A 24,178-nucleotide genomic window follows, 5' to 3' on the forward strand; every position below is an offset into this window, starting at 1 on the left:
TTCATATACGAGCGAGATTGAATCTGGTAAAGTAGTAAATTCGATTAAATTTTCGAGAAAATAAAAGCGAGTTCGTGCTTTGTAATTCGATTATCAATAACAGAGGAAACGTTATTGTATCAAAGAGTATATCTACCGAAATGCCAACTAATGTAAAATATTCTACGAACGTATTCATGTTGGAAGATATCAATTGAAATTTTACGAAAGATACTACAAAGTAATCTATTTCAAATATTTACTTTATTGCTAATAAATAAATGTTTTTATAGAAAAAATTGATACAACGAGAAACGATAATTCAAAGTTTCAAAACAAAACTACAAATGTAAGTTGCAACATGCATAGCTATCCTCATTATGTCTAATTGTAAAAGAAATAAAAACAAAAATGAAATTGAACAAATAACGAATAACATATCGCGTAAAACAAAGAAAAATATATCGCAAAGAACGAAACGATAGATTTGCATCGATTTGCAAAGGATGTTAACTGAAATAGAATTTTGAATTTTGTTCCGATCCCGCGTCACATGATCGCGCTCCAATTGGTCAGCCGAAGAAGGAGGTGTAGTTTATTACATCACGGTTTCGTGCCTCCTTTGCGTAGTCACGACGTGAACGAAACCTATTTGATATTAATATCTTTTATTCGACAATGGCGGTTGCTCCTGGAAAATGTGAAACACCTGGATGCGAAGCAGAAGCTAGCTTACAATGTCCAACCTGCTTAAAAATTGGTATACAGGGCTCATACTTTTGTACTCAGGTAAGGATTCGTTACGTACATTTATAGGTTAAGTCGGTCAGTTTATTTTTTTGTCTATGTAATCCAATCCGACCAATATAACAATGAGGAAAAAAAAGAAATATAAGGAACATTTTTTATCATTTTAATCTATTTCAAGTAGTCGATTCATTTTTTTTACTCTATAACACAGTATTTAAATTTATTTTAATTCATTTACAATACTTTTATATGTATATATATTATTTTTTACAGAAATGCTTTAAACAAAGTTGGAACACGCATAAAGTAATTCATCAACTTGCAAGTGAGTATGGTTCTATTTCCTTTCAGATATTACTATGACTTATTACAGTAAGTTACTAATAGGGTTTCTCTTCTTCTTTTTATTTATATATAATTAGAAGGAGAAAATACGGATAAAACTACCAAAGAGTTCAATCCTTGGCCCAATTTTCACTACACTGGAAAGCTACGTCCCTTCAAGAATCTACCACGTCGTGAAGTACCAGAATATATTGGCCGTCCAGACTATGCTCGACATCCAACTGGAATTCCTATTAGCGAACAAGCAGTCAGAGGTTCTGCTCAAATTAAAATGCTCAACGATGAAGAGATTGAAGGAATGCGTGTTGCTTGCAAGGTGATGCACCTTGTCGAACTTTACATAAAATCTTAAATCTTCTGAATGTGCTAAGGCCATTTTTATCTACTTATTTATATATGTAAGCTATTAATTGGTTGGTCTTAAAATTAGAATAATGTACATAGCTTGGTCGAGAGGTCTTGGATGAGGCTGCAAAAGCATGCGATGTAGGTGTTACAACAGCGGAAATTGACAGGGTTGTCCACGAAGCCTGTATAGAACGAGATTGTTATCCTTCTCCATTGAACTATTACCAGTTCCCTGCTAGTTGTTGCACATCGGTCAATGAAGTAATCTGCCATGGTATACCTGATACCAGGCCACTACAAGATGGAGATATCTGTAATGGTAAGAGTTGTGATCATTCGATCATTAATAAATTATTATTTCTGCATTTTTTTAATGAATGATCTCTTTATTTTCAGTCGATGTCACTGTATATCATAAAGGTTTTCATGGAGATCTGAATGAAACTTTTCTGGTAGGAAATGTTAAGCCAGAAGTCAAAAAGTTAGTTGAAGTAACGTACGAGTGTTTATCGAAAGCTATAAATATTGTACGCCCTGGTGAAAAATACAGAGATATCGGTAATGTGATACAGAAGCATGCTCAGGCTAATGGTTTCAGCGTCGTACGTAGTTATTGTGGACATGGCATACATCGTCTTTTCCATACTGCACCGAATGTACCGCACTACGCCAGTAAGTAATATCTATTTATTATAATTTCAAAGATATATCTTGCGATTTATTTAGTACATGAGATTTTCTTTAGAAAATAAAGCGGTAGGCATTATGAAACCCGGCCACTGCTTCACAATAGAGCCAATGATATCTCAAGGTACATGGAGGGATGAAATGTGGCCCGATGGTTGGACTGCTGTCACAGCAGACGGTCGATGGTCAGCACAATTCGAACAAACTCTTTTGGTCACAGAAAAGGGTTGTGATATTCTAACAAAACGTCTGACAAATGACGGTAAACCATGGTTCATGGATCATTCTTAGTACAGTTTTTCGTAACAATGATGAAAATCAAATAACGTCATCGAGATGTGCGTATTCTATTTTTAACAGTAAAATTAAGATTTTTTTTCCGTGCCTGTTTTGTCGATTGAAAAAACATTGTGTCAAAACTGAAAGTGACTAACCAGACTAGAGAAACCAATGGAAATGGCCGTTCCCAATACAGATTTTTTAACGTTTCTCTTCCTAACCAAAAAGGAAAAGAATACTGGTTCCTGTATCATATTAATATTTCATCAAAATGATGAGTATGTAAATACACACGAGTATAATTACCTTTCAATTACGCGGGTTGTTCAAAATAAAATATTAAAATTATGTAAGACATTGGAAATACTCTATTTCTTTGCAGGTAGAAATAAATAAGTCAACAAATAGCCTAAATACAATAAATAAATAAATAAATAATACCGAATAAAAATTAAATTAATCCAGCGATTCTCGTAGGATCGCTTTAGAACGATATATCTCGAAGAATGATTGGAAAGCTATCAATCGATTGTTGCTTTTGCATAATCGTTTTGATCATGGAAATTACCTGTTAACAATATCCTGATACTCATCGATAAATAATCGTCATTATATAACGTGTTATATTAATAAATATTTTCATTTTCCAGTTTTAGATCTAAGTCGTGTACCGAATTCAGATTTAGAATTTTGATCATAAACAACTCGCTCGTTCGACGAAGTAGTTGTTCGAAAATCCTTCGCGTCGTCTTCATCAATCTCGTATTCGTACTCTATTTTCTCGTTGCTCTGTGAATCGGAATCGTTCATGTATTCTTCGTCATCGGGTACCATTATCCGTAAAGGTCGCTTTTCTTGATTCAAATTTTGTTGATTTAATCTTCGTCGATGTTGCTGTTGTAGAAAACGTTGTTTATCACGTCTTTCATTTTCAGTCTATAAAAATTGAAATTATTATTATTATTATTATTATTATATATGTAACATATCTAGATTTTTAAATATTTATCATTTTATTACGGGTATACCTGTTCCTGTTGAATACGTTGCTGGTGATACTGCTGTTGCTGTTCGTATTGTGATTCGTATTGTTGCTGTTGCTGTTGCTGTTGTTGTTGAGCATCTTGATAACTCTCATCCTTGTGATTAGACGGCATAGTCTCGCTTTGCTGTTGTTGGTTCTCCTGTTGTTGCTTTCGTAAATGTTCGATCAACTGACTATTTACGTTTCCAGCAGCAGCTAATGCAGCTAATTTCTCTGCTGCTTCGCGACTAGGCAAAGATGTGTAGAATTGTGTCGATAGTGCACCGTTGTTGTTAATTTTGTTGAAATATGTGGATTGTGCAGCTCGATTATTTGTTTCTTCATAATCAATATTATTTTCTGTTTGTTCGACCGGTACTTCAGCGGTATAGCTTAATTCGTCGTCAAATTGTAGATCAGTCTGTTGTATATTCGACGAGGGTTCTGCCTCCAAATTGTAATCCGCTGTAACTCTACTGGATGCGAAATTTTGATCTAATAATATCTGTTGCTGTTCGTGTTCTAATTGTTGCTGTTGTTGCTGCTGTTGCTGTTGCTGTTGCTGTTGCTGTTGCTGTTGCTGTTGCTGTTGCTGATTGTCTTGCTCATCATAATTAAAGGAATGCATCTGTGGTTGAGAGAAACTCGTGGCTCCGTTAGGTTGGAGAAGTTGGCCGAGTTGTTGCTGTAGTAAGTGTTGTTGTAGTTGAGGTTGCTGACCTGTAAATGTAATTATTACTAAAATTCGTTATTTCTCGATATGTCGGTTAACATTTCTATGAAATTACGAACCTGCCGTATATTGTTCCGTAAGTTTATGCGGGAAGCTGTTTAAGAGATCGTAAAGTTGAGTAGCGGATAAAGGAGGTCCAGCTGGTACCGGATGTCCAACATGCAAGTCAGGAATTTGGTTGCCAATCGTATTAGCTGCCTGAGTGGCAGTACCAGGGAAACCCACGTGAAGAGAACTACGCAAGTTCGTTTGCATCGGTGTGTCAGTTTGACCGAATTGAATATTCGCTAAACCCGTGTTTGTTATAGGTGGATGATTGAGGAAAACTTCGTTGCTTTGTAGGTCAGGATTGACTACAGTAGCCAACCTGGTTACGTCAAATTCCGGAGTGAAAAACGTTGGTTGTACAGTATGATACTCTTTTTGAGATAGATCATTATTCTCTGTTACTTCGTATTGATGTTGAGCAGGCGTTGGACTGGTTACCGTTCGTTGAGGTACTAAACTAGTGCCAATAGTCGCTAATCCGAAATCGTTTGCCAACGTATTAGCTGAAATCAATGGAATATCATTGTCATATATTATTTCATTAAATAAATCTATTTCTTCAAACTCACTCTGTAGATTGAGATTAGTATACTGATGCTGAGAAACGGTTTGCTGTCCAGAATTAGCTTCAGAATTGTAAGGTTTATCCGCTGGGCTGAGATTAGGTGCAGGTATCGTATGAATAGGGCCTTTATCGTCGTCGATGGTTCCTCGATGAGCCGGTGGCAATATTATAGGTTCGGACCTGTATTCCGGACTATATTCCGGGACTTGGTTCATTGTATGAAATTCTTTGATCGGTGGACGTTGTGGGAGTACAGCATGATTATTCAAGATTCCAAGAACTGGCATTTGAGTTTTCCAGGTAGTAGGAAGGACGTTGAACATCGGAGGCCGTCTAATTCTGAGATCGAGAATGATTTGCCTGATGCACCAGGCTCGTATTTTTGTATTATTTTGGAAACATTTGAAAAGGGAATAAAGAAGAACACCGTCCTTCCTATTTCATTCCCTTTTCCTCTTACCTATAATTTGGAGCTTTATAAGATATTCTTTTATGAGGGAAAGTTGCACCAATGTGTATCGTATTTCCCATTGAAATTCTAGGTCCCATTGGCCATGATTTCTTGAATATCGGTGGTGCATGAGGCAAAGGGGCTAAAGGTCTTCTTAGTTTTTGCCTTGCTTCGGAGAAACAGATACACATGGCCAAGAGCCAACAAGTCCAACCGATCACCTAGAATTTTCAACAGCTTAACATCGTTTAATGGGCTTTCGATAATCTAATTTTTCTTTCAGACGTTTATGTTCCGACAATCTTTTTCGTTAAACGATACGTGAGACGAATTCGAGCGTTCATAACCGGAAATCCAGGTATGTTAAGATGATACCGTGATGTTACGGTACTTCATATTGGCACGTGCCTCTCTTCTTTCCTTCTAGCCAGCATATAACTTTGGCTTTGTATATGTACTGTATTTATGAATGATATGTGTGCGCGCGTCTGATGCTCTAGTGGATGAAAAGAGAGAAGAAACAGAAGTTTCGTGGTGAGTCGACGAATCGAAGTGGGACATTGTCCCACATCGATGCGAAGAAAAGCGATGATAAGCAGGACGGGAGTGGAGGGGGGGGGGAGAAAGAGAGAGAGTAGTGAACGAGAGAAGAAAATACGACGAACCGTGAAAATGATGTATGTATGTGTATGGTATAACGAGTGCTCGTAAACATGATAGAAATTTCTGCACCTGTTGCTTACAGTGACTTCGAAGATCAATTCCTTCGAATTATTTAATTAGGTATTTCGATCGATTGTTGCTAAGTCACTTCTCTTTTTCATTATTCACAGTCTAACAATCATCCAAATTTTATGTTGTCAACGTTTGTTTAACAGGTATCATCGTCTTAATACATAAAATTGCATTTAGATGCGATTAGTATTTGAAAGTTTAATGAGATTAGAAAGAAACTGGAAATGATCTTTGTAAGAATAACTAATAGAAAAATGACATTTCAAAAGATAATATAACGAGTTTTAAATGAGAACATTTAATTAATTAAAATCGATGCAACTAATATGGATAATGGTGAACAATTTTTGGTTGAATTATTTTTGTAAATGATATGAATAATCGACTTACCTTCATGATCGAAAAAAGATAGAGTTAGAGATGCAACCCTAAAAAAAATGTGCCACACAGAGAAATATCAAACGACCGGCTTTCCTCTCGCGATTCGAACCCGGAAAACCGGAAACCGGGTTTTCGTAATCTTTCAGGTGGCCTTGGTTATTGGCCGTCGAGGAAGCACTGCGCGTTCTGCACGCAATTAGGTCATTGTCCTTCATTTATACTCGTCGGCGGACGTACGTTGATCATCGGGGAAGCCAAAAGGTTACACTACTTACTCCTCCTACTCTCGCATTCGCTTCGATGCGTTCAGTGCACTACCCAGCGAGTTTCATCGCCGAAAGAAATTCTTTATTTCTTTGACATTGTTTTCATTGCTATGCAATTAATCGTACTAAATGAAATTTAAGATAAAGACAAGAATAATTTGAGTGTTTCAATAATGAAATCAAAGTAATTACAAATTTGTGCATAATTTAAATGCTTCTTACTTTTCTAAACATCGTGTAATTTAAAAGGACACGCTTACATACTATATTTATATTTTAAATATTTGATTTCATTTGTTTAATCATCAAACTAATTATTATTTCCTATGAATATTATTGTTCGCTTAATCTAAAATATAATGCAACGTGTTTCTTTGTTAAATCAACTACAGTTTACTAATGAAAAAAGTTGGTAATGGCAATTCGAAGGGACGAATCGGCAGGTACATTATCCTCGGACCATATATGTATCGATCGATCGATCGATGGATCGATCAACTGGTCGTCTTTCGTTTCTCTCCATATATTCGACTCTCCGGATTCCCTGGTGGTACTACTACTACCACTACTACTACTACTACCACCACCAACGCTACTACTGGCAAAAGACTAATTGTAAGAAACGATCGCGAATGAGGTGCGTGTGCGATCCAGTGACCTACTTTATTCTATTCTACAACATTACACATACTCACACACACGTAAGCTTTTGAAATTATCCTATGTATAATATACATCGTCGCCATGTTTGTTAGTTAGCGATCTTCGCGATTATCGACGTTCCGTTCAACGAAGCACGTTAGCGATTTTCTTCGGTGCTCGCACGCGATTTAGAAATCGCCGCGTGTGTTTGATTTATTACCATAGTTCACTATTCTTTTATATATATTATATCTTTTATGATATTACAAAAGAATACGATCGCGGAATTGCTTTTTTTTTGTCTTTGACGCAACAACGGATCTATAATTTGCGTCAATTTTTGTCTGAAAATGATGAATCCACAAACGGATTTGCGGTTTGCGTTTTACTCGCAGGTTTCTCGACCTCGACGACGAACGAAAGGAGATCGACGGAGGACATTGATCCGTACGATTTATTTCGTGAATGTCGTCCGTTGAACTTAGAAACTTCTGGCTCTCTCTTTTACTCTTGTTAAAAGGATGCTGGATAATGGACCAAACGCGCAACTCACCGCGTTTACTCGCGCGTGACCGACACCCATCCATCTTACCTGAGATTTTAGATTTTAACTGTTTAATCATAATATGTCATTGATATATGTATAATCAATACGTATTTTTTCTCTTTTTACATTTTTTATTCTTTTTTTCTTTTCCCATAGCTTATATCTATTTTCTACATTAGTTCTACACGTTTGATTTATCTCTTAAGATCAATCATTCATTTCTCTTACAAGATTCTTACAATTTTTATTTTACAATTTATTTTACAGTACTGTTAGACAGAGGGAAACAAAAATATGCCACTATAATTTGTAATAATAATGAAATTACTAAAAAAAATGTAGATTCTCCGTAAGACTTAAATTAACCAACATACATACTTAACTCTTTTGATTTGTTTTTATTTGAAAGGAATTTAAATGTTTGAAGAATCGATCGGAAACGAGTTCCATGCTCGAAATGGTTGATTCTTTCGTTAGTAGATGGCGTCACTCGTCAATTTGAAACCATTTAAAAAGCACGTGCTCGTACTTTCAATTGTCAATGGCATCAGTCGATCGTTGACATGTATCACAAAATATAATTCATTATATAGAATTCGTTAGAAAAAAAAGTTTCTTCCTTGCTCGTACGCGTGTAATACTTTATCTCTCGCTCATTCTGGTTGGATTAAAAAGTAAAAACACTGAGATAACAACGTTGATTGGATTTTGGCACGTTCGCGCACATGGTTTTTCTATTTTTCTTCAAGGCACCTTCTTCCATACGAGATTTCCTAATATTTCATGTGAAAGAGCTTTTAAACCACGTAAGACTCCGATGACTTGTACCAACTTCTGTATGGATATGGATAGAATGAATACGAATAGACCACTGAAACAGATAATTTCTAATATTAATTACCTTTACAATTTCTCAAAAGATTTAAGAAATCTTTTACCTAGCTTGATATGCGCATAAATATTTTCTTTTTTTCTTTTCACAGACAGAAAACTTTTCCAGAAAAACTAGAAATTAATTACATCGCGATCTCGTTCTCGTTCAATAAGAAATGAAGGATTTTGATCTGTTTTATTAGGTAAGTCGTTTCTTTTCTTTTCTATCTAAAGTCTAAATTGTCAAGATAGTTTATAAGATCTTATCGAGTATTTACGTCACGATTCGAGTTTCCAATCATATAAGATATATAATGATAATAATTGTATTTCATAGTTTAGTTAGAAATGTTTCACGTTGTATCCATATGAATATCAATCGATGAGAAAGCCTCCCCCCTTTTCCTCATCCTCCTCTTCACGCCTATCTGCCCCTCTCTGTCCTCTCCCCCTCCCTCTCCCCCTCCCCTCGCCCCCGTTTGCCCCCAGTCCACCAAGAAGACCCAAAGACCTATGAACACTTTCGCTTCGTTAGCGGTTCGTCGACTTTTACTCGATCAACAGGCGCCCCTTTCTTCTTGTAGCTATTGCAGCAAAGAAACGAAAGTAAACTCGACGACTTTCCAGACTTTCCGCCCGGAACGGTCGCGTTGCTATTATACTTTTGAACTCGTCGTAGTATCGACAAATTTACGAAGAATTTTCGAACTTTCTGTCCTATTTTCTTTTCTATTCAATTTATTATTCAAAAATAAAACAAATATCCAAGGGATATCGAGGAATCTAAAACAGGCCAATCGATCGTTATCGGTGATAGAAACAAAAAATGGTTCATTCAAAAATCTATTTAAAATAATGGAGTTAGCCTGTTTTAAATGTCTCACCCGGTATATAAAGGGTGCATAATATACGGGGGTGGGGGGTATTTTAATTAGTGGGCCTGAAAATTCTCCTTTCGATACTCCGAATCACCGTTAGAGTTTAAGTCCAGAGTTAAGTCCAATAAGTCAACCGAATTTCACGTAATGTTACCTGCGTCTGTCTTATCCTGAACAGTTTCTACACTCGAAATGGTCTCCTATCGTGAAAACTCGGTGGCGATCTCGCTGCTAACCTCTTCCTTTGTATGCTACTCCTCTTCCAAATGATATTCCTATTGGGAAAATGAATGGCAGGTTGTAACGCGCTACGTCTTGGCCAGTAATGAGCGTTAATAGGATTTAACAATGGTAAAGTTATAGGTTCTTGAGCAGCGATATCAATGTGAACGCTCGAAAACGTTGGCAAAGCGTTAAAATCTTGTGCTTGTATTTTTGGTAATTCTAATCCTTTCTGATGTTCCAACATTGATATTTTTAAGGTATCAAATTGCGGCGTTGCCAAAGGTAAATTTGTATGCAACGAAGAGAGATCGTTATAAGTTGGCATAGATAAATCCTTTTCCGGGAAGGAATATTGAAGATGAATCGCTGGATATTCTAGACTTTGTTGAATGGACAATTGTTGTGTTGCCAAGTTAGATGAAAAACTTGGTTCTATTTTCTGAGCTTCCAACGAGTTTGGATAAATTTGTGGTAAGTTTTTTCCGTCCAACTGGTAAATCTGATCTTTGGTATAAATCACTTGTTCCGAGTTAAACGTTTCTTGAGGTTGCCCTGGATACATGGCTGACGAACCTAAATTCTTTTGGTTATCGTTCGAGGAATATCCAGGATTTTTTTGTAGCTCCTGATCGTTAGATCCCATTTGAGGCCCGCCGAAACTATTCTCTAGATCTTGGAGATTAGGATGCCGTAAATCCAGCTCTAGTTGATGATCCTTGTCATTCTGATCGTTTTGTTCCGTCTTCGTCGGTTTCACGAGCAGAGGTCCTGAGCGATCATCGTCTGTAAACCGTGACGTCTGTCAGTCCCGTCTTAAACGTTACTAATCCATTCTGTTTGTGTTGTTGCTGTTATCATTATTATTGTAATTTGACGTTAACTGTGTCTCTGTGTGTCTCTGTAATGTGCGTTATTTGTTGTTGACTGTATTGGTAAAGTTGGTAAAATAGATTCTTTCAATTATATGTGTTCCTTTCGAACATAAGTTTTGGAATTTCACGCGGGTTTATACGTAACAGAAGTCGAAAGAAAAAGGAAAAATATTCATTTCTCTCGAAAAGGAATTCTAAAAGAAAGTGAAATCTTCGAAAGTGTAAAATACGCGCGAGAGTAGGCCATCATGTTGTTTAGGAACTGAAAGCCTCGTAATTTTGATATATTCGTATGAAAATAAAAAGAAAACGAAATAAGGAACTAACGCTATTGAAAGTTAAACCGCTAAATTTTGCAGAAGACAAACGATTTCCATCACGATGAGATGATGTTCCAATCTTCTTCCGCCTTTCCCACGCACAGGATAATCGAAAACAGTAAGATTCCTTATTCGACGACACTTTAATGTGACTTTAATTACGACGATAATTATTCTCCTCGCGTAATCTTAAATCTCCTTCTCGGAAATGACGAATATTTTGACGTGAAGCCTGTTTGTATTGTAGATAAAAGTATATATGGAGTATTGAACAAATTGATTTTTAAAAGAGAGTAATCATTCATCGATTAAAATATATCTCAGAAAATATTATACACTTGTACATATACTAATATACAAAGTGTTTCAAAATACGTGAACAAAGGTGGTTTGAAATAAAATACAAAAGTTTATGTAATCATATAAACGTTTTATCTTCTTCCTCGATGGTTAAAAAATACTAGCTGTTGTTTGAAATGACCGACAACATGAGATAAGAAGCATACTTTTTAATAATTGAAGAAAGCAGTCAACAAAGTTTCATATAAATCACTCCTAAAGTTATACCCACATATTTTGAAACATTCTGTATATATTATGAGTTATTATATGTATGCATTTTAAAACGAGAGTGGATATAAAAAATATGAAAAAATGACAATTGTTAAATACACAGAAATGTTAAAGACACACAAGTGTTAAAGACAAGAATTGTAATTTGTAAGTCTTGCAATAGATGTTAATGAAACATTATTGTTAGTTACGTCCTGTATGGTTCATGTCATGTAAATTGGTACGTATATTGGAAAGTATTGGGAAACAGTTGTTTTTTTGTAGCTGTTGATTTTCGCAATTGAGAGTTAAGTGACCTACCGTCCGATGCCGATGGATAATGTCCGTCGAAATGATTAGCTGGTCCAGAATAATCCTCTACTTGGGGTGGGGGTCCGTCGTAGGTGCTGTCGTGTTCTGATTTTTAAACAATTTAGAATAATCAAATTTATACGTATGTAGAATTATTGAATTGATCGAATTGATTTAGATCTGTCAATGTCTTATTTAGTTCGGTTGGAGAGATCATTTGCGAAGGGAGAACCTTGAATTCGTCTAATTCGTCGATTTCTTTTCTTTCCTCTTTATTTCCCCTAATCGAAACTATTTGCTTACCAATCGGTCGATGATCGTAACCATAACTCGGTGGACCATATTGTACTTTCGGAGGTTGTACAACAGCACTTGCCGCAATATGACGACCGAGCGAACTTATGGCGTCACCGGTTGTACTGATAATTTTTCCTTTAGTAGATACCAAGAAACCACCACCTTTGATAAGTTGGCCTTTTAATGCGAGAACTCCACCACTTATGGCTTTTAATGCTTGTATCACGGTATTCAAAATAGCTTTTTTGAAATCCCATACGTCGAACGTTTTCTCGCCATACTGAAATCAAAAAAATCATTTGAAAAATTACTAAAGCCAAGGAAAACGTAACTTTGAATCATTTTTAAATTAGTAAAGTGTATCCAAATTTTCGATACACTTATTAATAAAATAGATTTTTTGTTAATCGAGTGAAAGCGGCTGAAAATAAGGAATAAAAGAAGAAATAGCTTTCCTATCGTGCGATTTATCGATTTATCATGTGTAACGCAAGAACGAAAGTAGGTATGTCTCTTATGATATGTAATAACGCTGTTCGTTAAATTGAGCAAAAACAGTAGGTCGATCGCCTAGACACGTCATTTAGTTTATAATTCTTCATGGTAATAAAGGAAAAAAAAGAGAGATAAGAAAAAGAAAAAGAATGATGCGTCGCATCGTTGACCTCATTTTCGGGAGATTTCCTTCGAGCATGATACAAATTTACGACTTTTTTTTATTCCTCCTTTTTTCTTCCTCATTTGCAATTTGTTGTTGTTGTTCTTGTTGTTGTTGTTCTTTTCCAAATCCAACGTTTCTTCTATGATAAATGTTCCTTTCAGACTATTCGCATGATATTCCGAGATCCGTGCTACTAAACTACTTCTAATTTCTCATCATCGTTATTTCAAATAATCGAGTCCAATCTTAATCTCATATCCGATCAATCGGGAAAAGATGTGTGTATGTCTGTCATGATTGATTTCATATAAAGATTACTTTTTCATTGTTTTTCGATTTTGTTTCGTCCTCATCGCGCGATGATCATCGTTTAAAAATATTTCTAATTGTAAGAGATTGACAAGAGAAAGAGATAAAACGAGTTTGGAATAAAGACTGACTTGAATTTCCCTCCTTTGATGAAGAGAATCTCGATGACCTAATTTATAGTAGAGGGTATGAAAGAAGAATAGTTCATGCGTGTTGTAAGAGCCGACTAAAATGGGTACTCAGTGTCCAGGAATATTGTATTATCGGCCTGACTGATCTATCGAAAAGTTATTCTTGAAAATTTGCATTGGACTGTCGCGCCAATGAAGAAGAAAAAGATATTATATTACTATTATTATTATTGGCACCTTTCTCCGTTCCATTACGTTTAAAACTCACTTTTCACGGGACATTTACTTCGAATGATGATGTAACGTCGACAAAAGATGAGATATTTAGATTTAAAATAGAAAAATAACTAATCGTTAAAAATAAATAATCGATCGATTATGCAATCATAAATAATAAATTAGGTAATATATGGTATATAAAATATTTGATACCGGTTGAACAGGTGGCCCGTAAACAACATGAGTAGGTTGACCACTGCTTCCCGAAGAACCTCTCGAAGCTGCTCCCGATGCACTAGTAAGCCCACCAATTATTCCACTTGCTATACCCGAAATGATGCTACTGGATCCGGTAACAAAACCACCTGAACCCGATCGCTTAATTCTATCCTGTTCTTGCAATAACTCGGTGTACCGTGGATCCGTTTCAAAATCGATCGTCAATTTATTATCGTCGATTTTCTTCATACTTCCCATAGCTTTTTTAAATTCATCTGATTTCTCGATCATCTCGAGAATTTGCATAGCTATTCTTTGTTCTTCCTGTTCCTTCGACTTCCCCAAAGATTCCTTTTGTTCGATAATCGGCATCTCCGAACTCGAAGGAGGATCCGGCCCAGTTCGATCGATCGATCTTCGATAAGGTGCTAATCGTTGTAATTGTGCCGATGCTCGTTCCTTCAGTTCATTCTGATTCAACGTCTTTTCAGATAGGATCGGAACTATCGAGCAGCATGATAATAAAATCAACAGGAACATCTGAAATATTCGATTATATCTAAACACTTATCTTTACCTTTTTATATTTTATTTTATTGATTTTAATATTCATTTAATGAATTTAAAATTTCATTAATATTTTTCTTACGTCAACTGCTATCAATTATTCAATAATTATCGTTTAATACCAATTGTTTAAAAATATGAAAAAAGGCAAAGAATGTGTATCGGGCAATGAAAAGATTTGTAACATTTATACATTTTCTTTAGGACCCAAGAAAACGAAATCTCTCTCTTTTTCGTCAACGCTTTCTCGATTCTTACTTTTAAAAGTCATTTTTGCGAAATTGAAAGACATAGGAGTACGAGAATATGGCACGTGTCAGACAATTTTCTCGAATTTGACATGCGCCAGAGCATAAAGTCGCATAGTTGTATGCGTAGACAGTTAGTGGAGCGAGCGACTCCTCGGTGAAAGTCACGCGATGATTCTCGAAGATGGCTCGTCTTACGAAACGCCCCCAACAAAGAAACATGACGTTTCATCTTTCGTGCACAACCTTTGTCTGCTCGCGTGTGCCTTATCGACCGAGAAAAATGGAGAAAATCGATCGATCCGATTTGACCCCATTTTAAAAACAGTATTCTATACGCAAAAAAAACATAATCCAAATTTGTAGAATTATTTTTCAATCATTTCGAATTTGTTTTCTCGAAGATTTTAGAAAGCAAACGATTGTCCTTGATCATCTTTGACATTTAACGAGTAGTAAAAGGAAAGTTTCAATATAAATAAGCACAAATAAAAGAGAATAAAATAAGAGAAATGATTTGCAACCGACGAGGATGCTCAAACGGAAGTATTTAACAGCTGGTGGAATGAAACGTTTGAAAGAACGATCTCGAGAAGGAAACCAAGCACCGTACTCTCTTGAGTTCGGAATCAAAGGCCGGTCTTACTCTCAAAACGAAAGTGATCGAGGATAGTGTCCTTGATCTTGCGCCATGGAGTCGACGGCATGACCTAGATAAATCCGAGCTCTATCTTATTCGACAATATTTCATTATTTCATTGAAAAACGCGATGAAAAATAATTGCCAAGGTGTATGCTTTGTAATTAATAATTTACTTATGCGAATTATACTAAATGATTAACTGAATCGTTGATGATTCGAAGAAAATCATTTTCTTTACTTGAATTCTCACGTTGCAAATATACAAAATGTTAAGTAAAGTTGGAAATGATGAGAGAAAATTATGATGATTCGAAGAAAATAAGTTGAACGATCGAAAGATAACACAGAACTATTTTCTCTATTGTCAACTGTGAAACTCTCACTGACGAGTATGTTTATTTAACTTTCACAGAGTACGACACGTGTCTAGTGAGTCTACGCGTTTTATCGAGCAAAGTGCACAGACTTTTACAATTTGATATTTTGTCTAGGATCTTTTCAAATGTGAAAAATATAAAAATAAGAGAGAGAAGGAGAGAGGAGGAAAAAAATAAAAAAGCAATTTCTCGCGATTAGGAGCACCATTTAAATTTGGATATTCGACACTTTGCACTTTTCGTGAATGTAAATAACTAAATGATTTGACTTGGTTTATGCACGGGTAGGTTTAAGTATACCTTGTACTACGTGATCGTGACTTTCACGGTAGATCGGCAAAATGATCGCGGCACTCTCACTGAACTCACTGGCTGGCGCCATCGAGTACTTCCTCACTTTATACCAGCTCCCACCTTTAAACCAATTGCGAGAGAGTGTCCGATCTTTTTTTTTCTTTTTCGTCTTTTTTTTTAATACTTACAATTACAGAACCTCCAAATTTCCTTTGAAACTCGTGCGTGCTCGTCCTGCTTTTATTATTTTTTCTCTTTCCGCGAATAATCAAAACTTGATATAAATCGAACTTCATTGCAAAAGCAAGAATCATCTTGCAATTTCTTCGTGTACTTTTGTTCTTTTTTTTTTTCTTTTTTTACCTTTCTGGTTTAACGAACCGTAGAGAAAAAACCTAACACGCGACTCGACGAAATTTCTCTTATTTATCTGTCATAGAGATCGTTTTACTCCTCGATTATTAATAACGACACGTTCCTCAATAATCTACAATTAAAAGTTGAAAATTATTATGATTTATATACATTTGATCGACATAAAAGCGATCCAATTATAGTCACTTTTGAAAAGGAACAACAAATTCTGACAATTTATTTGTTGTTGTTGTCTTTTTTATTTGATTTGATTACATTTTATTTTTGTTTTTTCTAGAAAATTGCTAGGAGAAAATTTCACTTTCGATTCTTCGCTACACATCTTGATACTTATTTTCCTTTTCGATCGTACTTTGTATGCAATCCCAAATGAAATGTATTCTCGTAATTGCGTTACCTGCATTTTCTCAAGTGCATTCGAAGTAGGAAGTTATGCACGGCAAGCCCTTTTTTTACATCGAAGTTTATGAGTCTAGGCACGCTAATGAAAGTGGTGAAATGCCGTTATCGTTGCATCTTTCTTTCATTTTACTTGTCACAGGTGAGATCTTACTACGCATTTAACATAATCGATTACTTTGATGTTTTAATTTTAATACATTTTACGATGATGATAGTTTGCGAGGGTGTGTTGAAAAGTTTTCAGCCCCGACCAAAAAGATTGTTATTAGTTTCATTTCTATATATTTATTGAGCTTGTCGTAATAGTAATTAAAAATAACATTGACGACTGTAATTACAAGGAAAGCTCATCCTATTACGTATTCACTGTAACCTCGACTAATTGTAAGAAGATTGAAAAGCACCATGACAGAGAGAGAGAGAGAGAGAGAGAGAGAGAGAGAGTCTACTACCCTCACAGTTAATTTCTATTGTGATGAAACTTTCATAATTATCTACCTCTTAATCTTTTCTTCTTCTTCTTATTTTTGTTTGTTTTTAAACACATTTCTTTTATTTTTTGTTCGTTTACGATTATTCTTACTGCAATTTGCGAAAGATCTCTCAACTCATTTCTTAATCTCTCATAGTTCTTAACATTTTATTTCTACTTGAGGATAATAATTAGTAAGAGACTTTCTTCGATTTATAAATATTTGTATTCTTAACGTCGAGGAAGAATTTCAACAATATGTTGTACTTGTGTAACTACGTGGTACAAAAGGATAAATAATAATGAAAGATAATGATAGTGATATACTGCGAACAATTTTATTGTCCGATTATTTGATCGTACCACGTCATTCATCCTTTCGACGAGTAGAAAGTAGGCGAATTGTCGGACTCGTTTACTCTTAACGTTTTTCCTGAGCTCGTCGTTATGATGTGCCTGTTTACTTCGTAAACTTTGCTATCCGAGTAGGTACTCGCTTGAGATATAATACGAAAGGCAAGCGCATCAACATTGTTCTACGAAGTAACAGGATGATTATAGTCACCGGTGTGCATTAGATTGTGACGCTCACTCCCAGAAATCAAAAGATACTTTGCAGTTTTTGTTCATTCCACTTCCTGTCAGTTACGACAGAATATTTCTCTCGTTATCGAATCCAATGATTTTATATTGTCTATATCCTTGCTCGCTTTTTTTTTTCAAATTATTGTCATTAGTATTATTATACAACGGCCAATCGACAAATAGGAAACTCATCAATTGTTTCCTTTCATACTTTCGATGAGAATAAACTTTCAAATTTGACATTAGGTATATTCATCAATTTGCAATGATCCAAGTAATGATATCTACTTAACTTTGCTTTTTTCTTTCACTATCAAAAATAATGAAGTATCAAGTTTGAAATAGGATATTTGCCCAAAACGAAGATAAATGCATATATTCGATTTTTAATTGGATATATTTTGTATTATAAAAGTTACATTGACATAGAAATCGTCTGATCGTAATAAAACGATCATTCGTATGATTGAATTTCGAGTGGAATTTGTTTGAAGTCGGTAATATTGTTTGCATGACAGTAATCTGACACAAGGTAGGATATCTCTCGTAGAACTTTGTTACCACAAGTTCTTACTGAATAACACATCTCACGGATTCTCTATATTCTCGACAGCTGGCGCATGCTGTGTGACCGCTTTTACTCACTATCATCTAGACTTTCCTTAACAAGCAGTATAATATCATCGTCCAATATTATTAGCCGAGATTCATTATATTTCGGTACGTAGCTGAGAACCGGCTTACGAATTCGAAACTTTAATTGGCACCTCTAAGACTTTCATTTTCTCTTATGTTAGTTATTCGGTTATAGTTCAAGTTATTCCATTTATTAATCGAGTAACTATTAAATTGCATTATATATTGTATTATATATTGTATTATATATCTCTCCTAAGAAGAAATTCGATGTTGGATTTGTTTATTCGAACGAGAACAATCATAATTGCATAATTTCAATTTCTTACAAAGGAGAAGATAACTGTTCCGTTTCAATTTTACAAAATGTACGATTTATTTTTCTCCTCCTCCCTCTCCAAGCCCTCTTTCATCGACGTTCTTCTCTTCTTTATTTACACCAGGCCAAATGTCCATCCATACATGCATGCGAACTATCAAGTTTATTGAACTTTCTCTTACCTTAAATTTGCGTTTGTTTCTCTTAGCTCGATCGCAAATAAACTATAGCTATGCACTATTCGTTACCACCATGCGTATCCTCAAACGAATTTAAAGCAAATTTCTAATCATTATTTCGAGAGACAATGGATTCTACAATGTATAAAATAAAACGATCTAATTTATTCATTGATTATTATTATTTATTCAAAAGTAAAATCGCGATATTAAAAATCATTTGGAAAGAAAACTCATAGCATATCTTGTTTCATAGGGTTTCCAAGTATTCCATCATTTTAGTCGAGACGCGATGCATAATTCGAGGAAACATCTGTTAAATAATATCCATTAAATTTCAAAGCAACGTATGTACTTTATGAAACATACGTTATTCATACTAATAAAAATAGAACGAGCCTTGTGCTTTAAAAGATTTATCAACATGTCAGATTACTTTCCATTAATAATCATCAATTTTTTCTCTTCGTTCAGATAATCTTATTTCTTTTAATTTTCTTTTCCATATGTATACGCGTAACCATAAACATAAGTATATGCATATGCATACATATTCATAAACGTGTATTTTATATGATTAATGTTCGCGGTATTGGCCGGAATTGTGGATAACAATTTACCGACACTTTCTAACCACAAACTAATCCAAACTACAATAGGAAATGCGAATGGATAGTCGAGAGCTTATGGAGAACGATAACAAAGAAATCCACTTAAAATCAGAAATTTATTTAACGATTTATAATAACTCTGTCCTAATAATCTTCCAATCGAATTTTTGGTTTCTTCATTATTTTCTTATGATATTTAATATGTACATTGAACTTTTTGATTATTGAAAATATTCTTGAAAGAGTCAATGACATCGAAACAGTTGTACGACATTGTACGAGAGACTAAAAATAAAATCATGTCACGTCGATATAGAAAGGAAAAAAAGATATTGAAAAATAATCTTATGTATGTACTTATGTATGTACACCTGCTGATTTTCCCGTTAAAAGCGGAAGATCGTTACTCATTAATTAGCGTATGATCATCTTACCTTGACGTCATCCAAGAAGGAAATTATTTTTATTTCATGTATATAACTAGCACGTTTCCATCCTAACTAAGTGAAATTCTGCACACGTTTTGTTTTCCTATTTAATTTTAAATGGAACGATCCTTGCTGCTAAATAAATTATGGTCATTATGTAGTAGGTCGATAAACAGAATATTTTTATTAGAATTTCTCCTTTTGTTAGGATAAAACTTATTTTATTTTTACTTTTAAAACATTTGTCCAGTGACAGTCTTGTTGTTGAATGAAATTTATTTACGAGGAAACTGTCAATCTTCTTTAATCAACGAACGCTGTCACAATAATACTGTTTGGAAAATCCGAAACAATTGTATTCACTTGCATCCTAATCAAAACGGTTCCAAATCGATAATGATCGTTGCTTTTTCGATACGTCTGGTCAACTTATAATATGTTATATAATATTTGACCATATATAAGGTGTCTCCAAAATTGCTTTTTTGACAAATATTTGGCAGCATTGATGGTCCACGTTAATATATATATATATATAATTGGATTATTTCTTTTTTGAAATGAAAAACGTAATATTAATTTTGTTTTTTTTTTATTTTTTATCTAATTGTAGTTAAAGCAACTTTGAGGATATTCTATGCATAAATGTTATTAAGATAAATTTGCATTTGTAAAATAGTTCAAATGTATTCATTTGTTTTGTGATAATATCAAAGAGAGGAAGAGCAAAAAAAAGGCATATTAAAAATTCGAGTTATATAATCTCTATTAGCAAGATTACAAGGACGAGCAGGATTATATTCACTTTATGATGATTTCGTAGTGAAAAAAACCTGTTGCCGCGCGTTACATTATGTTCGAGCAAATAGAGAAAAAAGAAATGTTAATCTAAAATAATTCAAACGTGTAACGCGTTTATTACGGTGATAGAGGAACGTATATTATAGCGTTAAAAAATAGTTGTAACTTTTAATGGGAAGAAACACGTAATATATACATTATGACACGTGTAAACATTTTACACAGATGTCGCAAGAAGCAAAAGTAAGGATAAATAGTACTAAACACGATTGGCTCCGATGGTTCTCTCCGTAGTCACGAACAGAAAGGAGTGAAAGAACAGTTTACGTGATAGTCTTATCATCATTTTTATTACACAAACTCGTTTTTCTCCCATGAAAAATTACGTTTGTTCTAATTAATCGGCCAATCCCGAATGAAAAACACACAAATACGCGTATATAAATGCATAATTATTTCTAAATCTCGGTACACATCATACGTATGTGAAATCGTACAGTGTATCATTGGAATAGACGAGAAATCGGTAAGTCAAATTTGTAAAGACCATTTCGACCTGACGTCAAGCGGAAATCATTTTCCGAATATACATATTTACATACGTCTGTACGTACGTGTGTGTAATACGGTTGGATACTAATCGTGCTTTTCCGAAAATTAGGTAAATGTGGAAAACTACGGAAGAGGAAAATAAATGTACGAGATATGAAAGATCATACCGTACGAACAACGTAATTGACTCGAAAACATCGACTACGAATTTGGAGAACGATCGATAAATCCCTCAAATTCATCTTTGGTAAATGAGTATTCTTAATGTTTCGTGCATTATTTATATTTATAATTTGCTTATAAACGTTAAAAAGGTATGATACATTTTACGCGTTAGTTTACGAAGAAATCGTAATCGCATCTCGGTTTTTGCGGTTTGACATATAAACCGATATTAATCGTATAAATTTTGCCAGTGCTTGCTTCAAAAGCTAATGAACAAAATTCAATCGGTTAGTAATACCATGGACAGTAGGTAGAACGATAGACGAACCTATTAAAAAGTAGATAACGCATTTTTATAACTTTACTGTGTCAAAGTACAAGGTGACAGTCAACGAATCAATGCGATTCATTTAATCTTTTTCTATACTTCTGCCAAGTTTACCACAACTTTTTTTTTTATAGAATTAAAAATAAGAAGAATCAGAAGACTTAATTGAACATTTTGTTCTTTACACGATTTAATATAGAAGAGGAAAACAAAAAAGAAATTAGTACATTATTTTCGCGTGATTGAATCCGTGAACATTTATATAAATAATTAATTGATCATTAATTACGGAAGAAATTGAGCGTCAAAATGGAAAAGACTCGAGCGAACTACCACCATCATCGGATGATTGTGATCAAGGCTGCTCTTCTATTCCTGGTATGTGTTTGTTTCTCATAAATATTATTCCTATAAAGATGGTTCCAATCTTTTTCTTTGTATTTTAGTTTAATCTGATTTTTTGTAAAGAAACAAAAGTAGAGTAGAGGAGTATTCAATTGAATCGTTTTCTTCGACCAACATTTCATCAAATTTTCAATATAATATTGTTGATGAAAAAATGAAAAAAAAGTCATTAATTAAAGAATGTTTATCTGTCTTATATCGAATAAACACGATCGAACGATTCTTGATAAAGTTTTATTAATTAACTTGTTATTCATTAATTTTTATAGGACGAGTTTCTCAATACAAGCAACGCGATTTTATTAACGCTTATCCATTATAAATTTTATCGTTGGTATATAAGATTTAATTTTTTTTATACGGTTTTTCTTAGAGGAAGAGAGAGATAGAGAAAATCAATTTTATATAAATGTGATTAAATTCATTTCTTATTGACAAGGTATAATTATTTCCGAGTTACAGATAATAGGCGAGACTAATTCACAAGTAAATTTTGTTGACGAACGTAAGTTTGATCGACCATTATTTCCCAGCTGGTACAATAAATCGGCACTAAATGATCGTAGACGTAAGTATCATAAAGATTCTCATGATATATACCATATATGCTATACTATATACTACCGGTCAAAAGTATCTACGTAAAAAAGAAAAAAAGAAACAGGCTATTTATCAATAAAAAAAATGATTTTCTTGCAATGCAAAAATATCTCTGTAGTTATAACAATGAATATTATTTAAACTAGCAAATGATTTTGACGACCGTATATACTTCGTTGAAGAAAATATCATACTACCAACATGCCAGAATGAAATCTTTTGCGAAGATGTTCCCAATTATCCTGAAGAATTTGTAAAGGCTAAATTACGAACAACCAAGGGTTTATTTGGTGTCGTAGATATAGTAAGTAACGCTAAAGAAAAATATATTTGAAAAATTGACGCTTTTTCATTATCTTATTTTCTATCGATTTCTTCTCATCTAGTTAACAAATAAAACAGATGACTTTGCGGTCAGAACGGACGTGGATGAAGTAGTGCTATGCGTAAGTAATGTAAGTAATCCAGTAGTAATTCAGTCTTTTTCAAAATATCTCTTCTATTTGTTATTTAATTTATTAACAAGGAAGGATTTTTGTTTTATCGATTGACAGGAAAAGATCATTTTTCCTAAGACGGCAGAATCTGTCAACGGGGAGTGGCTGTTTATAGTACAGAATGGAAAAGAATTCGCGCAAGCTGTACGCATCGAAGTTTGTATGTAAGTTAATAATCGTTGTAACTATTGTTGCAACAATTCGTATTTACTGCTCTATATCTGTAATCTATACGTATATCTCACGTATGTTTTGAACATTTTATACTAATGCACATTTTTTTCCAGGAGTGATTCTCAGCCGTGTAGATTTTTTAGCGAAGAAAAAATGGCAGTTTGCGAACAAACCTATATTTATCGTGAGCTTGTTGCAGTTAAGGATAATAATTTAAAATCGGACTATTTTCGTTTTCCTGCGAATTGTTGTTGCAATATTAAAAAAACTTAGAAAATCACCAAAATCGCGACTATCTTTTATGATTTTTTTTTCACAAATATTAGATTTGTGAAGATTTACTTTCTCCTTTTGAAATGTACTTTATTTAACTAAGGCACATATTCGGAATCCCTAAAAAACTATATATTTAAACGAAATCTATGCTTGATTTCCTCAGTAGGATTTTAGAAAATGTGATACTTTCGCTGAAATATCCTGTATAAACCATGTATATCGAGACTCTTGGTAAAAGTATGCAATATACTTACTCACGACAACACTCTTCTCGAAAATCGACAGAATTCTTCTCCTCCTTTTCATTCGGTTTGTTTCCATCGTTTTTGCATCTTCTCCTTTTTTCCTTTTTTCGCCTCCATCGACGTAAATAAAGCTTTACTCAAGTTGAAATATCCTTTTTTATTTATCACCATTCCATTTATTTTTATTTATTTTTTATTATAATCAAAATTTCTCTCCTCTGTGAACATAACGCAAGGAAAAAATCGAAAAAGAAAATGAGAACAGTATCAAAGTGATGTGTTTTACGAAGAAACGAAAATCAGATATTTGGTACTTAAAAATGTTCAAAGGTATATTAAACGAAAGATAAA

The 24,178-nt window shown here is 34.2% G+C and overlaps 4 protein-coding genes across 9 annotated transcripts; 2 read left to right on the forward strand and 2 right to left on the reverse strand.

The window, feature by feature from the left end:
• Positions 1-562: 562 nt before the first annotated feature.
• Positions 563-2,740, forward strand: LOC106784352 (methionine aminopeptidase 1). The gene is made up of 6 exons (XM_014743784.1): positions 563-768; positions 1,003-1,054; positions 1,152-1,390; positions 1,519-1,741; positions 1,819-2,094; positions 2,168-2,740. The coding sequence occupies exons 1-6, from the start codon at positions 658-660 to the stop codon at positions 2,398-2,400; spliced, it is 1,134 nt and encodes a 377-aa protein (XP_014599270.1). The 5' UTR covers positions 563-657; the 3' UTR covers positions 2,401-2,740.
• Positions 2,741-2,988: 248 nt separating this feature from the next.
• LOC106784351 (putative uncharacterized protein DDB_G0271606) lies at positions 2,989-6,877 on the reverse strand. The gene is made up of 7 exons (XM_014743782.1): positions 6,814-6,877; positions 6,335-6,716; positions 5,219-5,430; positions 4,763-5,097; positions 4,205-4,696; positions 3,417-4,132; positions 2,989-3,324 (listed from the first exon to the last, which is right to left on the reverse strand). The coding sequence occupies exons 2-7, from the start codon at positions 6,338-6,340 to the stop codon at positions 3,028-3,030; spliced, it is 2,058 nt and encodes a 685-aa protein (XP_014599268.1). The 5' UTR covers positions 6,341-6,716; positions 6,814-6,877; the 3' UTR covers positions 2,989-3,027.
• A 186-nt stretch (positions 6,878-7,063) lies between these two features.
• Positions 7,064-23,975, forward strand: LOC106784357. Of its 6 annotated transcripts, none has more exons than XM_014743797.1 (9): positions 7,064-7,292; positions 8,764-8,856; positions 21,247-21,384; positions 21,765-22,008; positions 22,498-22,603; positions 22,782-22,939; positions 23,022-23,090; positions 23,190-23,296; positions 23,420-23,975. In XM_014743797.1, the coding sequence occupies exons 4-9, from the start codon at positions 21,940-21,942 to the stop codon at positions 23,577-23,579; spliced, it is 669 nt and encodes a 222-aa protein (XP_014599283.1). In that variant the 5' UTR covers positions 7,064-7,292; positions 8,764-8,856; positions 21,247-21,384; positions 21,765-21,939; the 3' UTR covers positions 23,580-23,975. The 6 variants fall into 6 exon arrangements, with proteins under 6 accessions (XP_014599283.1, XP_014599286.1, XP_014599285.1 ...); XM_014743798.1 differs by lacking the exon at positions 7,064-7,292 and adding an exon at positions 8,396-8,586; XM_014743800.1 differs by lacking the exon at positions 8,764-8,856 and having other exon boundaries at positions 7,064-7,228.
• LOC106784252 lies at positions 9,713-16,555 on the reverse strand. Its single transcript, XM_014743588.1, has 6 exons — positions 16,550-16,555; positions 13,643-14,188; positions 12,116-12,389; positions 11,746-11,917; positions 10,956-11,037; positions 9,713-10,555 (listed from the first exon to the last, which is right to left on the reverse strand). The coding sequence occupies exons 1-6, from the start codon at positions 16,553-16,555 to the stop codon at positions 9,713-9,715; spliced, it is 1,923 nt and encodes a 640-aa protein (XP_014599074.1).
• Positions 23,976-24,178: the final 203 nt, after the last annotated feature.

Source organism: Polistes canadensis, unplaced genomic scaffold (genome assembly GCF_001313835.1).
Source record: "Polistes canadensis isolate GaletaPanama2010 unplaced genomic scaffold, ASM131383v1 scaffold_33, whole genome shotgun sequence".
Classification (NCBI taxonomy): domain Eukaryota; kingdom Metazoa; phylum Arthropoda; class Insecta; order Hymenoptera; family Vespidae; genus Polistes; species Polistes canadensis.

Excerpts from the sequence above, each read along its gene's own strand:
- LOC106784352 (XM_014743784.1), top strand. The coding sequence starts at position 658 with ATGGCGGTTGCTCCTGGAAAATGTGAAACACCTGGATGCGAAGCAGAA. Across the intron at positions 1,391-1,518 it reads GAATGCGTGTTGCTTGCAAG|CTTGGTCGAGAGGTCTTGGA; the intron begins GTGATGCACCTT and ends TAATGTACATAG. Across the intron at positions 1,742-1,818 it reads AGATGGAGATATCTGTAATG|TCGATGTCACTGTATATCAT; the intron begins GTAAGAGTTGTG and ends CTTTATTTTCAG.
- LOC106784351 (XM_014743782.1), bottom strand. Across the intron at positions 4,697-4,762 it reads TACTAATCTCAATCTACAGA|CTAATACGTTGGCAAACGAT; the intron begins GTGAGTTTGAAG and ends CATTGATTTCAG. Across the intron at positions 4,133-4,204 it reads TACGGAACAATATACGGCAG|GTCAGCAACCTCAACTACAA; the intron begins GTTCGTAATTTC and ends TTACATTTACAG.
- LOC106784252 (XM_014743588.1), bottom strand. Across the intron at positions 12,390-13,642 it reads ACGGGCCACCTGTTCAACCG|TATGGCGAGAAAACGTTCGA; the intron begins GTATCAAATATT and ends TTTTGATTTCAG. Across the intron at positions 11,918-12,115 it reads TTACGATCATCGACCGATTG|AACACGACAGCACCTACGAC; the intron begins GTAAGCAAATAG and ends TTTAAAAATCAG.
- LOC106784357 (XM_014743797.1), top strand. The coding sequence starts at position 21,940 with ATGGAAAAGACTCGAGCGAACTACCACCATCATCGGATGATTGTGATC. Across the intron at positions 22,009-22,497 it reads AGGCTGCTCTTCTATTCCTG|ATAATAGGCGAGACTAATTC; the intron begins GTATGTGTTTGT and ends TCCGAGTTACAG. Across the intron at positions 23,091-23,189 it reads TAGTGCTATGCGTAAGTAAT|GAAAAGATCATTTTTCCTAA; the intron begins GTAAGTAATCCA and ends ATCGATTGACAG.